At 45.1% G+C, this 14,269-nt stretch overlaps 1 protein-coding gene across 1 annotated transcript; it reads right to left on the reverse strand.

Moving 5' to 3' along the window:
- Positions 1-10,977: 10,977 nt before the first annotated feature.
- Positions 10,978-13,966, reverse strand: VE01_08814 (uncharacterized protein). Its single transcript, XM_018278233.2, has one exon. It carries the CDS (start codon positions 13,859-13,861, stop codon positions 12,119-12,121), a length of 1,743 nt encoding a protein of 580 aa, XP_018126938.1. The 5' UTR covers positions 13,862-13,966; the 3' UTR covers positions 10,978-12,118.
- Between the last annotated feature and the right edge of the window lie 303 nt (positions 13,967-14,269).

A 14,269-nucleotide genomic window follows, 5' to 3' on the forward strand; every position in this document is an offset into this window, starting at 1 on the left:
AACAGTAGCGTAGAGGGCGCAACTCTCTATATAGGCTAAAAGCTTAGCTAGGGAGCAGAACTTTAGCATATTAGCAGTAGCTAATGTAACTACACGCCTAATCTCTACTATAGCGGCCTTAATGGTAGTAGGGACAGGAGGGGTTGCTGCCTTAGTAGCTAGGAGCTTCTAGTACTCTAGGCTAGCAAACTAGGAGATCTATCTCTAGAGGTTAGCAACAGGTAAACAGACAAACCACAAAACTAAAAGCTAAACGAGAACCTACTAGAACACACGTTACGTGTTAGGCTACATAGCGCTTATACTTAGAGCTTTCTAAGCTCTATATACATAAGATGGTGGGATCTCCGTCCTTCTTGCGCCCTTTAGCGCGCACGTAGTGCATATACTACTAGTAGAAAGCCATAGTAAGGGCGCTAGGAGGCGGGGGAACTAGCATCTTTAAATTAGAAATCTACAATTTCCTATTAGCCTAACCTAAGTTATTACTACTACGCTAGCGCAGTTCCGTTACCTACTAAATCGTTAGTTGTGTTTTTATATCTAAAAACAACCTATTAGCATCTAGCTATACTATTAGAAGGGCCACTTACTAGTCTTAGGAGGGGGGGTTAGCGTTGTTATTATAAAGAAAACAACAAGCTATAGGCGAAGCTCGAATTCATATTCTAGCTTATAATAAAGCTGTCTAAATCAGGTTAGCGCGAAATTTCCCCTTTACATTGAAATTCTACGTTAACATATACTACGTAGACCCTATTTAATACTAATACAGACCCTCGTAACACTAATCGCCATATACATAATAAAGACGCAACTTTACGCAAACGGATTTAGACTACTTCTAGTGCCTATATAGCTGCCTACCATTAGCTATCTAGACAAACAAAGGGCATTCTAGTCTTAGCGCCTATACCTTATCTACTAACCTAAATAAGGGCTCATTATAGCAGCTACTTAGCTAGCGTGCTTTAAGGACAAAGTACCTTCTTAAGGTAGAGGGTAGTGTAAGGATACCTCCTTACTTAGGGTAGTTATAGCCGTTACATAGCGCCATTAAGACTTAGCACTGTTATAGGTTAGTTGCAACTAACAGCCTTAGGCATATAACGTAAGGAAGCCTTAGGCAAACAGGGAGCTAGCTAAGTTAGAGCGGTTTTAGGTATTTTAAGGGAACAGCTATATAGGGTTACACCTTCATCTTTTTTATATCCTTTGTAGTAGACCTATAGGATTGCACTAACTACTATCTAACTTATACTCCTATATGCAACCTCTTGTAATACAGTGCCCTATTGTAACGCTAGGTCTTAAACTATAAGACTTACAGAGGTTTCGTTGCGTTGGTTTACTTAACAGAGGAGGTAGGGGATTAGACACAAAGGCTTTCGTAAAACACGTTATAGTATATAACAGAATACTATATTAAGTTGAGCACGAAGCTCCTATCTAAGAACTAACTACCTACTTATATAGAGGCGTCGTGCTAAAGGGGACTGTAAGGAACTGTAGGAACTGTAAGAGTTCTAGCAGTTCTCACGGTTCTATTACGTGAGTGCTATTCCGGTACCTATGCTGTTTCCGGTACCTGCAACTCCGGTACCTCCTAATTCCTAGGTGCCTGACTGTCTTCTAGTACCTGTAAACTTAGGTGCTAGACACTCATTAGGTGCCTAATAACTAACCCTGCCTTAAGGGCGGTCGAATCGCTAACATCCTCATTACTACTATATTCGGGGTGTCGGCGATAGTGCTGCCGAAAACCCTAGCTGTAACACTAGGTCCCTCCCTAAGAGGCCTAGTCCCTAGGACTTGCTAACTAAGAAAGTTGCTAACTACTTAAGTAGGGTGATGCCTACTACTATCCATGGGGCAGGTCAGGCTGCGACCATGTCTTCTTCCAAACATACTAAAATCAAAGAACGTCATCTCCTTACTCTCCGTGTTGCTACCACTGGGGTCGAAATGTCCCTGTGTACTCGATGTGAACGTTGTGAAACGAAATGCGTCATGTCTGGCGATTCTAGACGATGCGCTAAATGCATAAAATCAAACGTTAAGTGTGACGCCGCTGGTCCTTCTCTTGGAGATTGGGAACGCCTCTAGCGTGAAGAGGAACGCTTGTCGCGAGAGATGGAGCTCGCCATTTCCTAGGCCTAAGAGGCTATGGCGAAGCAGCTCTAAGTCTCTAAGTAACAACGTCTGTTGAAGAGTCGTAGGGGGGAGATGTTGCGCCGTGGGCTTCGGACACTCGATGAGCTAGAAGAAGCTGAAGCAAGTGAACGCGCGGCCCTGGCAAGAGCAGCTCGCCTACCTGCCTCTCCGCCTACTACAAATCCTGAGGCCCCTGACCCTAAACTGGATTTCTCAACCTTCGATCATGCGGCCTTGTCGCCGTTGTACTGGCCGAATTAGAGTGTCGACGGCAGAACTCCGCTAACAACTCTAGGCAGCTGAGATTCCTTCTCGACTCCCACGAGTTGTCCGTAGGTTCGTAATCTTTCCATTTAATTAAAAACTCTTCTCGGCGTCCTACTAACCTTCTGTCTAGGATCGCCTCAACCTCATATTCGATAATCTCATTTTCGGGTTAAAGTTCGGTATCTGTCGCAATTGGGGCATCCCCTCTTGCTAGTTCTAATAATGAGACATAAAACACTAGATAGAGTTTGGAGTTCTTAGGTAGCTGCAGCTTGTAATTAACTGAGCTAACTTTCTCTAATATCTTGAATGGTCCCAATTTCTTGAAGTCTAACTTCGTGCTTAGTCGTTTCGTTTTAATGTGTTTCTAGAGTAGGTATACTTTATCCCCCTCCTTAAAGGCAGGTTCCATACTGCGCTTCCTGTTTGCGTATGTAGCGGATCGTTCATTTAAGAACTAGATGTCCGTCGCTAGTTGTTTCTAGAAGGAAAGTATCTTTAATACTTCTAACGTTCCTTCCTCAGAGCGAAATTTATCTGGTCTTGGCGTCTTATACGCCTCTAGTTGCCATCCGTTGTTGGCAAAGAATGGTGAGACTTTTGTTACCTCTAACGGTGACGAATTATATGCGAACTCTGCTAAATGTAGGTACTAAACCCAATTATCCTGTTTAGCGTTAACATAGCTCTGCAAGTATGCTTCTAACGTCTAGTTGGTTCGTTCTGTCTGTCTATCCGTTTGTAGATAAAAAGCTGTAGACAGCTTATAGTTTGTTCCGAGCTGCGCCATAACTGTCTGCTAGAATTTGGATGTAAAGAGCTTGTCTCGATCCGAAATTATCTCGTCTGGTAGTCTATGCGCTGCGACGATGACTTTTAGAAAGATATATGCTAACGCCTTCACGTCTAACGCTTCTTTAAACGGCGTGAAGTGTGCTTCCTTCGTAAGTCGGCAGTTAGAGACCATAATAGAGTCTGCCACAAACTCTGTCATTGGTTCTTTCGATAATGGCAACTTAACAATGAAGTCAATTGCTATCGAGGACCATGCTCGTTTTGGTGTTAGTGGGGACTTTAAAAGTCCGTATGGTGCGTGTCTATTTGCTTTTGACTTCTAGCAAATGTTGCATCCCAACACAATTGTTTCTACCTACTTCCTTAGACCTGGGAAGTAGTAGTGTCGTGCAATTCGTTCGAAGGTTCGTGTTACTCCCTAGTGACCGTGTGCTGGTAACGAGTGTTGTTCTTGCACCAGCGGGCGTCTCATTTGACTTAGGACATACACTAATCCTTTAAATCGGATCAGCCCTTGTTCGTCGATAAAGAAGTTCCCTTCGACTTTGTTTAAGGTTCGCTTCGCTATTTCGTCTGTTGCGTAAGCGTTCTTGAGTCTCTGCTTAAGTTCTGTGTCTTCTACGATGGCGATCGTGGCTAGTAGTTCGTTGTATTGCATTCCTACGTCTGTCTTCTTTAATATTGCTCTAGGCCTTTCTTCCTTCGGGCCGATGTAGTCGGTCCTTCTGCTAAGAGCATCTGCTCTTGCATTCTTAGAGCCTTTGCGATAGGTTATCGTGAAGTTGTAGGCTGCGAGGGTTTCTGCCTAGCGGACTTGTCTGCAGTTCAAAACCTTAGTCGTGGTGAAGTATATAAGGTTCTTGTGATCTGTCCATACTTGCATAGTGTAGGTGGATCCCTTAAGGTATACGCGCCACTGCTCAAAGGCAACGACAATAGCCAGTAGCTCCTTGTCGTGGATGTTATAGTTAAGCTCCGCGGGTGACAGTTTCCTAGAGTAGTATGCAATTAGTTTGAACTTACCGTTCTCGTCTAGTTGGTTTAGACATGCTCTAATCGCGAAATCAGAAGCGTCCGTCTTAAGGACGATCTTCTTTGTAGGGTTAAATGTCGTAAGGATGGGTGCCTCCGTAAACTTCGTTTTAAGTTCCTAGAAGGCAGCCTCCGCTTTATCTGTCCATTTGAACACGAGATCCTTCCTAGTGAGCTCCGTGAGTGGTTGAGCTACCTTAGAATATCCCGCAATGAACTGACGGTAGAAGTTAGCGAAGCCTAAGAAGGCTTGTACTTCCTTAACTGTGGTTAGTGTTAGCCATTCCAACACTGCCGTGACCTTTGCTTAGTCCATCTTAATGCCGTGCGTTCCGATAATGTAGCCTAAGAATTCGACTTGGTTTTTATAGAACTTACATTTCTCTAGCTTCAACAGTAGGTTGTATTCCTTCAGCTTCTAGAGGACGAGCTTAACATGCCGAGCATGTTCGTCCCTGTTTGCTAAGTATACTAGTATATCGTCTAAGTAAACGATGGTGAATATGTCTAGATATTCATGTAAAGCGTCATTCATTAAGCGTTGCATAGATGCGGGGGCGTTAGTCAACCTAAAGGGCATGACTTGATATTCGAATAGGCCATAGTAGGTGCAGAATGCTGTTTTCCACTCCTCGCCGTTAGCTATCCAGATTAGGTTGTACGCGCCACGCAGATCTAGCTTGGTGAAGATCTTGGCTCCTTAGAATCTATCGTGTAACTCATTGATTAACAGTAAGGCGTATCGATCCTTTATCGTTATGTTGTTTAATGCTCGATAGTCCACGCAGGGTCGTTTGCTCCTATCCTTCTTAGGAACCCATAACATCGGGCTTCCTGCAGGAGATTTGGATGGTCTAATAAATCCTTTCTTAAGGTTATCGTCAATGTATTCCTTTAGCAGTTTTAGCTCATCTACTAACATCTAGTATATTGGTCCGAACAGTAGACTCTTTCCTTCTTCTAAGGGTATTACATGATCCTATGGTTGGTGCTTAGGAAGCGCCTCGTTCTTAGGGCCTTCCTAGAATAGCTGCTCGTATTCCTTATACTCCACCGGTATACTCGTCGGTAAGGGTGCCTAGGCTAGGTCACTAGGCTCTATAGAGGTCGCATACACCTCGCGTCAGCCCTAGGATGGTTTCTCCCGTTGTGGCGTGTCCGTTCGTTGTTTACACGCGCACTGGCTCATTACAACTTTCTCGTTCCACCAGTCGATCTAGGGGTTGTGTTTCTTGAGCCATGGCACACTAAGGATACATGCATGGTTGTCTATGTGTACAATGTCAAATTGGATCGTTTCCTTGTGTCCGCGTAGCATAATCATTTCCAATGGGACCGTCTCGTAGGTCACCATCCCCTTATTAGTCGAGATGGGCTCTCCATCTACAACTATAAGTGGGTAAGGGTCGGTTTTCATTTGCGTTTTGAAACCTTAAGCGTCTGCTACTTTCTTCGTTATAAAGTTGCCCGTTGCTCCTAAGTCAATCATGGCTCGGAGGTGTCGCTGTTGTATCTTAGCGACTATATATAGCTGCATGCTGCCTCCTGTGGCGCATAGCTGCTTTGTACTAGGCCTCTCTTTGTTACTCGCCGGTGGCCTACCGTCGAGGACTCCTAGTTTTTTAACTCGTCCGAGGAGTAATAGTGATGTTCATCATCCTCTATAGGCGGTCCTTGGGAAGATTGTCCTCCCCATCCTTCTGCTTCATCTAGCAGGTGCAGGTATTTCTTGTATACCTGTCGTTGTTTCTTCAACAGTAGTTCTCCTTTAGACTAACTTCGTCTAAGGGCATGAATTTGGTCTATATCCGTAAAGTAGACCTAAGGTGCAATTTTCGGAAATAGTCGATACTAGGTCTTTTTCCGTAGGTGACTCTCGCAGTCATCGTACTTGCAGTGTTCCTAGAATATATATGGGTGCTAGGGGTGATCAATCCTTAATGCATCCAACTTTGTCAATTCCTGTTCCTCCTTTGTCTTGCCCGTGAGCTCGGATTTCTCTATGGTTTTACGTAACCTTTCTACGTCTCTATTGATGGGTTCGTAGTCTATAGCAGCTTGGTCTGCTCGTAGTTCCTAGGGTTTAGGTCCCTAAGTGTCTTCCTGCTATTCGTCTTGCGCGTCATATTCCGCAAGCTTGTATTTCAACCACATAGTGGCTTCCTCAGAGGTGTGGTTCGCTCCTTAGGGCTCCCTTCCTCGTGGGTACCTAGGGCGGCACCTCATGGCGCGAACTACAACTTCCTAGTCTTGTCGAGTGCCTATCCATCCCGTCGGGGGTGGTGGTACAGGAATCGCTCTTAGAGTTCCTTGTCGAAGCATGGTCTGTCTGTAGACGTCGACCACTCCTAGTAGATTCTCCTTAAATGCGATCTCCTTCGCGTCTTCTTCAAACTCCTTCAGCTAGAGTTTCTAGGATTCCGTTAATCCCCTGTTTAGGAGTTCGTTCTCCTTCTCGAGTGATGCGTTGAAGTCGTTGAGATCTTCGTCGCCTGAGCTCTCTTCTTCTAGGGTGCTATCGCCCGTGATCCCCTAGTCGGGTTTGTTCACGAACATGGCGTTTAACTGCCCCTTCTAAGTGGCGTTAAGTTGTCTCCTGAATTTCTTATGTCCTCCGTTCCCTTTCTTAGGTTGCTTGCAGTCTTAGGCCATGTGGCCCGGCTTGTTGCAATTAAAACACAACCGTTCCTTAAGCTGTCGCTCTTTGTTTAGGTTACGGGGTCTCCCACTAGGCTTGAACGTAGCGTCGAGCTCTATGGGCTAAGGCTAATGACTCTTCTAAGTTCTCCGCTTCTAGGTCCATTGGTGGCTGGTTGTTCCTCCCTTCCTTTCGAGTTAGCGTTCGTAGTAACGATTGTCGATCTTCTAGGCCATCTTAATTAATTCTTTGAGGTCATCTAGTTTGTCCGACTAGGAGATTTCGTCCTTTACATGATCCTTCAGCCCCTTGTAGTATCGGTCGCATATAGCCTTGTCTCCCTAACTAGTGAGGGGGGCATGCTGCTAGAACTTAGCAGTATATGTAACTGCCGACCCCCTCTGCTTAAGGGCCTCGAGGGCTTGCACTACGTTTCTTCTTTCGTCAACGTCCCCGAAGTTCGCCTTAAGTTGCTTAACGAAGCTAGCCTAAGTGATGAAGATATCCTTAGTGCCTTGGTTAGCCGTCGTGGTGACTCTTCCGTCAGCTGCTTAGTGGCTCATGTAGTCCGTTAGGTAATTGGCAATCCAGTCGGAGGCTGAGCCCCTTAGGAGGGCCACTGCCCATAGGACTTGCTATACTTCAAAGGCAAAGTGCTTAGCGTTGAAGGCCATCTAGAGTTCCGTCTAGATAAGGAAGCTCTTAAGCTTCTTGCAGTCCCCATTGAAGGTGTCTAGGAATGCAATCTTAAGTTTGTCTAAGGGGTGTGGTCCCCTAGGCGCAGGCGTGGTGGTAGGTAATGGGACAGGCTCGACAGCTGCCTTGCCCTTCGACCCTACGTTAGATGCTGAATCGTTTCTAGCCATGTTGCTTGTATATGAGCCGGTACCTCATAGAAGTGGTGCTCAAAGTGTAACGCTAGGTCTTAAACTATAAGACTCATAGAGGTTTCGTTGCGTTGGTTTACTTAACAGAGGAGGCAGGGGATTAGACATAAAGGCTTTCATAAAACACGTTACAGTATATAACAAAATACTATATTGAGTTGAGCACGAAGCTCCTATCTAAGAACTAACTACCTACTTATATAGAGGCGTCGTGCCAAAGGGGACTGTGAGGAACTATAGGAACTGTAAGAGTTCTAGCAGTTCTTACGGTTCCATCACGTGAGTGCTATTCTAGTACCTATGCTGTTTCCGGTACCTGCAACTCTAGTACCTCCTAATTCCTAGGTGCCTAACTATCTTCCGGTACCTGTAAACTTAGGTGCTAGACACTCATTAGGTGCCTAATAACTGACCCTGCCTTAAGGGCGGTCGAATCGCTAACATCCTCATTACTACTATATTCGGGGTGTCGGCGATAGTGCCGCCGAAAACCCTAGCTGTAACACCTATGTCCTTACAAGTTCTTATAGTTCTATTATATATATGTCCTATAAGAGGTACTACACTTATTATAGGTACTAATTCCTATAAGTGCCTTCCTAAGGAGGCACCTTACTCTATATAGGTACCTTTTCTAATAGGCACCTCTCCTTTACTAGGTACCTTCTAAGAAAGGTACCTTTTCCTAAAGGTGCCCTTATTAACTAAGCTACCTATAATCTCTATGTCCATTTCCTACTGCTAATTAGCTATAAGCTATTTTACCTTATTACTCTATCCTATAGTATATAGGTTGTATGTTTTAGCTATAACACTTAAGAGCTATAATAAGAACTATAGATTAAGTTAGAATTAGAAGAGGGAAAGAGAAATAGGTTAATAAAGGGTAAAGAAATAGGTAGAGCATAAAGGGTTAATGTACTAGCTATAGTATTAAGGGTGTTACTAAGGGTAATGTAACGCTAGGTCTTAAACTATAAGACTTATAGAGGTTTCGTTACGTTAGTTTACTTAATAGAGGAGGCAGGGGATTAGACACAAAGGCTTTTGTAAAACACGTTATAGTATATAACAAATACTATATTAAGTTGAGCACGAAGCTCCTATCTAAGAACTAACTATCTGCTTATATAGTGGCGTTGTACTAAAGGATATCAAAGATATTATAGATAACAAATATCTAACATATCGTTGTTATCCATTACGTAGGTCTTACGATATGATTAGGTCTAAGGACTAGAGGTCTCTAGATCCAACTAATCCTATAATGTCCCCTACTCTTAAGACTATAGGGCGTAGGAGCTACTTAGTTCCTATGCTCCTAGGTCGTGCGCCTAGCTTAGTCCCTAGGCCTAATTAGGTCTAGCGCTACTAATGTTCTAGCGCTTAGCTTAGTTGTTCGACCTAACAAGGTTGTACGCTGTCTAGTTTCTAACAGTAGATACTCTGTTCTAATATTAGAAACCTACATAGTCTATAGTTTCCTTAAGGGCTATAACACTAGGTCCCTCCCTTAAGGCCTAGTCCTAAGGCCTATTACTAACTAAGAAAAACGCTAACTACTTAAGTAGAGCAATGCCTACTTGTTCTATAGGCAGGTTAGGCTGCGACTATATCTTCTTCTAAACATACTAAAATTAAAGAACGTCTTGCTCTAGCTTAACGAATCCTAACTACTAGCATTAAGATGCTGCCCTATAGTTAATGTAAAAAGAAATGTGTAAAATGTGTTGTATTAGACGATTCGAAACGATGTAGTAAATGTATCTGTGTTAACGCTCACTATAATGCTAGTGGTCCTTCCGCTAGCAACTAGGATAAGCTCGAATGCAAAGAACGTCGCTTGTAAGAGGAGGAGGAAGAGGCAATGGCTAAAATCCTTTGCCTTTGCAAGCAGCAACGTCTGTTCCGTTCCTAAGCTAAAGACATACTTCGTTAGGGTCTGAAAACTATAGACGAACTCAACGAGGTAGAGGAGAAAGAGCGTAAGGAAGCTAAGTCTAAAGAGGCCTTTCCTTACAGTCCTTCTACAACCGTCTCTAGGACTGCTGTCCCTAACCTAGACCTTTTCGCAGCCCTATCTCCTAGGTTTTTCGAACGTTAGGGTGTCGACGGTAGAACTCCGCTAGCAGCTCTAGGCAGCTAAGGTTCCCCCTTAACTCCTATAAGTTATCCGTAGGTTCGTAACCTTTCCATTTAATTAAAAACTCTTCTTAGCGCCCTACTAACCTTCTATCTAGGATCGCCTTAACCTTATATTTAATAACTTCATTCTTAGGTTAGAGTTTAGTGTCTGTTGCAATTGGGGTATCCCCTCTTACTAGTTCTAATAATGAGACATAAAATACTAGGTAGAGTTTAGAGTTCTTAGGTAGCTGCAGTCTATAATTAACTAAGCTGACTTTGTTTAATATCTTAAATGGTCCTAATTTCTTAAAGTCCAACTTCGTACTTAGTCGTTTCGTTTTGATGTGTTTTTAGAGTAGGTATACTTTATCCCCCTCCTTGAAGGCAGGTTCTATACTGCGCTTCCTGTTTACATATGTAGCGGATCGTTCATTTAAGAATTGGATGTCCGTCGCAAGTTGTTCGTGGAACGATTTTAGTTATTCCACCACGATTAGGGCTTGTTCAGCTCGTGCCTCGTCCGGTCTTGGTTGCCTATATGCTTCCGGGTCGTGCGCCCGGCTCAGTCCCCAGGCCCAATTGGGTCTAGCGCCACTGATGTTCTGGCGCTCGGCTTAGTCGTTCGACCCAACAAGGTTGTACGCTGTCTGGTTTCCGACAGCAGATACTCTGTTCTAATATCGGAAACCTGCACGGTCCATAGTTTCCCCGAGGGCCGTAACAGGTAAAGGGAAGAAGGAAAGAAGAAGAATAAGTAGCTAAGATTTATAATAATAATAACACTACTATATAGGCTAAGTAGACACGTCTATCCTAAACTCCTAAACTATTTGGCTACTATAGTAACACTATAATAAATTTAATATAGGCTAAATAATTCTTAGGCTTAAAGGGGCTTAAGCCTTAAAAGGGGGGGTAATTGTTACAAATAATATCACGTGCAGACAGTAATCACGTGCGAAGCAATGCCAAGTCGGAGGAACTTCCCTCTAAAGCCCTAGCGTAGAGTATATAGTAGGAACGTAGACCTCTAGAGGAGGGACAGCGTTTAGTCTTGTAATCTACAGGATCTATATACGCGTATACGATTGAAGAACGTGACCTCGTACTGCCCCCTGTTCGTTGAAGATCCTTACAGCAGGATGGAAGGAAGACTGTGCTCGACTTATATCCTATCTCAGGCTCCGAGAAACAAATGGACTTTTCCAGACGTGGTTGGTGGCCTTGAGGATTCATCTGACCTGACGGGGATTCGTACGTAAAATGGTCTGTATTCCCAGAAACGACCAAAATTCTCCCTTTGGCAGGCGAATAGAACACAGCATAGTATATAGGCCGGTCGTGAAGCCTCAGCTCAACACCCAGTTGGAACACGGTGTAAATGGAGATACATGACATCTTGGATGACAAGCCCTCGTATCCCCACTCCGACGCACGGACCAGCTTCCAGAAACGAAGAAACCCTCTCGCGCGAGACTTCTGAGACACTCTCATCTTGGTGTACGATCTCTCTCGCCCGAGATTACCTCTCAAACATGCAACAATCGAAACCATGGGCTGCAAGCTTCTCTCAGGGATGATAAAATCAGCTTCCCTGGTTAGCTCTTCGGTGTTAGCTCCCCAAGATAGATAAAAACTCCATTATGATATGATACAATATCTGATGAATATTTCACGGTAAACGTTCCCGACATTTTGATCATCACCTCTCCCGGCATTGTCAAGCATCCAGCTCCCATAATCTTATGGGCTGCTCATTTATACACGTCCTGCCACGCACAACAAATCATGATGATGGCTTCAACAGATCAAGTTGGCCCTTCATTGTCCCATACACGGCCGGCAACATCACCAAGTAGCCCGAATTTCTCATCAACCGAACACGTTGTCACGTTCAGCTATGCCCAACAGCTTCTTGAAACGATTGAAGCTATCATGGACATGGAGATTGCTTCTACTGCATCGAAGTGCAAGCGTCCGCAGACAACATCTTAGGTTGCTGGCATGTGACATATACGGAACCCCTAACTCTCAAACATGTTGAGAAACTCGTTTTGAAGCTTATGGAGATGATCAGTTCGATAGTAGAATTACACCTTGCATCCCGTTCATCCGTGAAAACACAATGTATTGAAGAGAGTTAAGAGTAACGAAGACGTTCAGGTTAATCCCGAGCTCGTATGTTAAAGCCACACCCTAACTACGCCCCTCACCATCTTTAACGGTAAAGGTCTCTGTGGTCACGCTTGATAGCATCGGCACCCTTCTCAGCCAACATGTAGACTGAGTTCTGAATGCGACAGTCCGGAATAACAGGGATGACAGAAGCGTCGATAACACGGAGGTTCTTGATTCCGTGAACCTTGAGATTGGGATCTACCACACCCTGTTGGATGTTCTTGGACAGGCGGGCAGTACCACAAGGGTGGAATGAGGTCTGAGAACGATCTAACACTGTTCTCTTCATCGCTTCATCATCATCTAGCGGCATGTCCCAAGGATATTCGTCCTCAACAATATCCTTGAACCCTTCGCCATTCTTGAGTACATCGTAGGTGAATCTGATGCCTTCACGAATAGCAATGATATCAAGGTCATTATTGAAGTAATTCAAGTTGATGTTCGCTTGCTGTAGGGGATCGGCGCTGTTTAGTGTAACCTCACCGCCCTCAGAGACTGGGCGAACGAGATCTACCATAACAGTCATGTAACTGCCCTTCTTGGGGTGTGGGAAGTGCCACTGGAAGGCACTACCAAACAGAGGGAGGAAATCAATCTCAAAATGAGGCTGGCCATACGGACAGAAGGGATCGAGGCCACCATTAGCAGCCTTTGCCTTGCGGTACTCGGGGGACTTTTCCAAGTACTTGTCGATACGAGGGAAACCGATCAACTCGAGGAAGGGCGATCCCATAGGGCCAGCGTGTCCGTTGGAGTAAGCTGCCAAACTTTTATTCTGCAGAGGACCCTTTCGTAAGACGTGATTATCCATTGAGAAACTGTCTTTAAGACGGAGTACGAAGGGAACACCGGGGTGGTCCAAGAGGTGCTGGCCGACGTGGCGCGAGTCGACAATCACAGGGATATTGTGCTTAGCTAGCTCAGGCGCCGGTCCAATACCACTAAGCATCAGGAGCTTGGGGCTTTCAAAAACACCCTGGGAGACGATGACTTCACGGGTAGCATAGAAACTAAGCTCTTGTCCAGAGCTTGTGATCACAGTCACACCCTTAGCAGTGCGATCAGCATCGTCGATAATCAGTTTTTTCGAATAAACTTCAGGAAGAATGGTGATATTCGGCTTGTTCGAGACGGCGAGGAAGCTTCCTGAGCGGCGGCCCTTATAGATGGTGTTGACACTATGTGTCAGACCGATCATCTCACCATCGAATATATTCTCAGTGACGGGCTGGCCGGTGGACTTCCAGGCCTTAGTGACAAGGTCACGGAAACCCTTCATCTCAGGGATAAGGTCGGCATGGGCAATCGGAATTGGACCACCGGCACCGATCTTCTTCAGTTCTGGTGGGAACAAGCCGGCGTCATCGTGGTAAGTCACACTCTTCCGAAGGTAAGGAACAAGAGGATCCCAGGTCCACTCCTTTCCTCCGTATTCCTCCCACATATCGAAGGTACCCTTAGAACCAGGCACCCAGGAGAAATAGTTTAGGGACGAACTACCACCAAGAGCCTTTCCGCGGGTGTTAGGCTTCTCAATACGCTCGTAGTCGTCACGCTTGACCATGGTCGTCTTGTAAGCCCAGTCGTACTGGCTGCCACGGATATCCATTGCGAGAGCAGGAGTCCGGATCTCCTCATTAACCTCGGAGCTGCCAATACCGGCTTCAACGACCAGAATCCTGGCATTGGGGTTTTCCGCAAGGCGGCTGGCAACGATATTGCCTGCCGTGCCACCACCAACGACAATAAAGTCAAAACGGGCACCGTCCTGAACAGACATGATGAAGTGTATATTGGTCGAGTGAGATAATTGAAGTTGAACTCTTGTAGCTGTTGTTGGTATTATTGTTCTTGTTCGAAATATTCTTGTTGTCTAATGAGGGGGATGCCCGCTATATAGGAGGTTCCAAGCCCCCTCGTTGATAAGTGGTTCTTCATAATTGGTCTAGCCTTAGCCCGATTACGTAGCTACTACTGACGGTGCTCGGCCAAAACTGGCATATTTGGCCAAAGCATTTCTGTAGATCAGTGGCGGTTGCCTTGGCCTGTTTCTCGCGCGAGAGGTCCGATACTAAGCTCTGTTGCAGCGCTGGTCTTCGCGCGATACAATCAGACGCAGAATCCCCGCACGCTATTAGCGTTATCAGCGTGCGGGGCATCTATGCTGCTTGGACAACCCCCCACGGGC

The sequence above is a fragment of the Pseudogymnoascus verrucosus genome, assembly GCF_001662655.1.
Source record: "Pseudogymnoascus verrucosus strain UAMH 10579 unplaced genomic scaffold scaffold_51, whole genome shotgun sequence".
Lineage (NCBI taxonomy): Eukaryota > Fungi > Ascomycota > Leotiomycetes > Thelebolales > Thelebolaceae > Pseudogymnoascus > Pseudogymnoascus verrucosus.

Coding starts and splice junctions, on each gene's coding strand:
- VE01_08814 (XM_018278233.2), bottom strand. CDS start 13,861: ATGTCTGTTCAGGACGGTGCCCGTTTTGACTTTATTGTCGTTGGTGGT.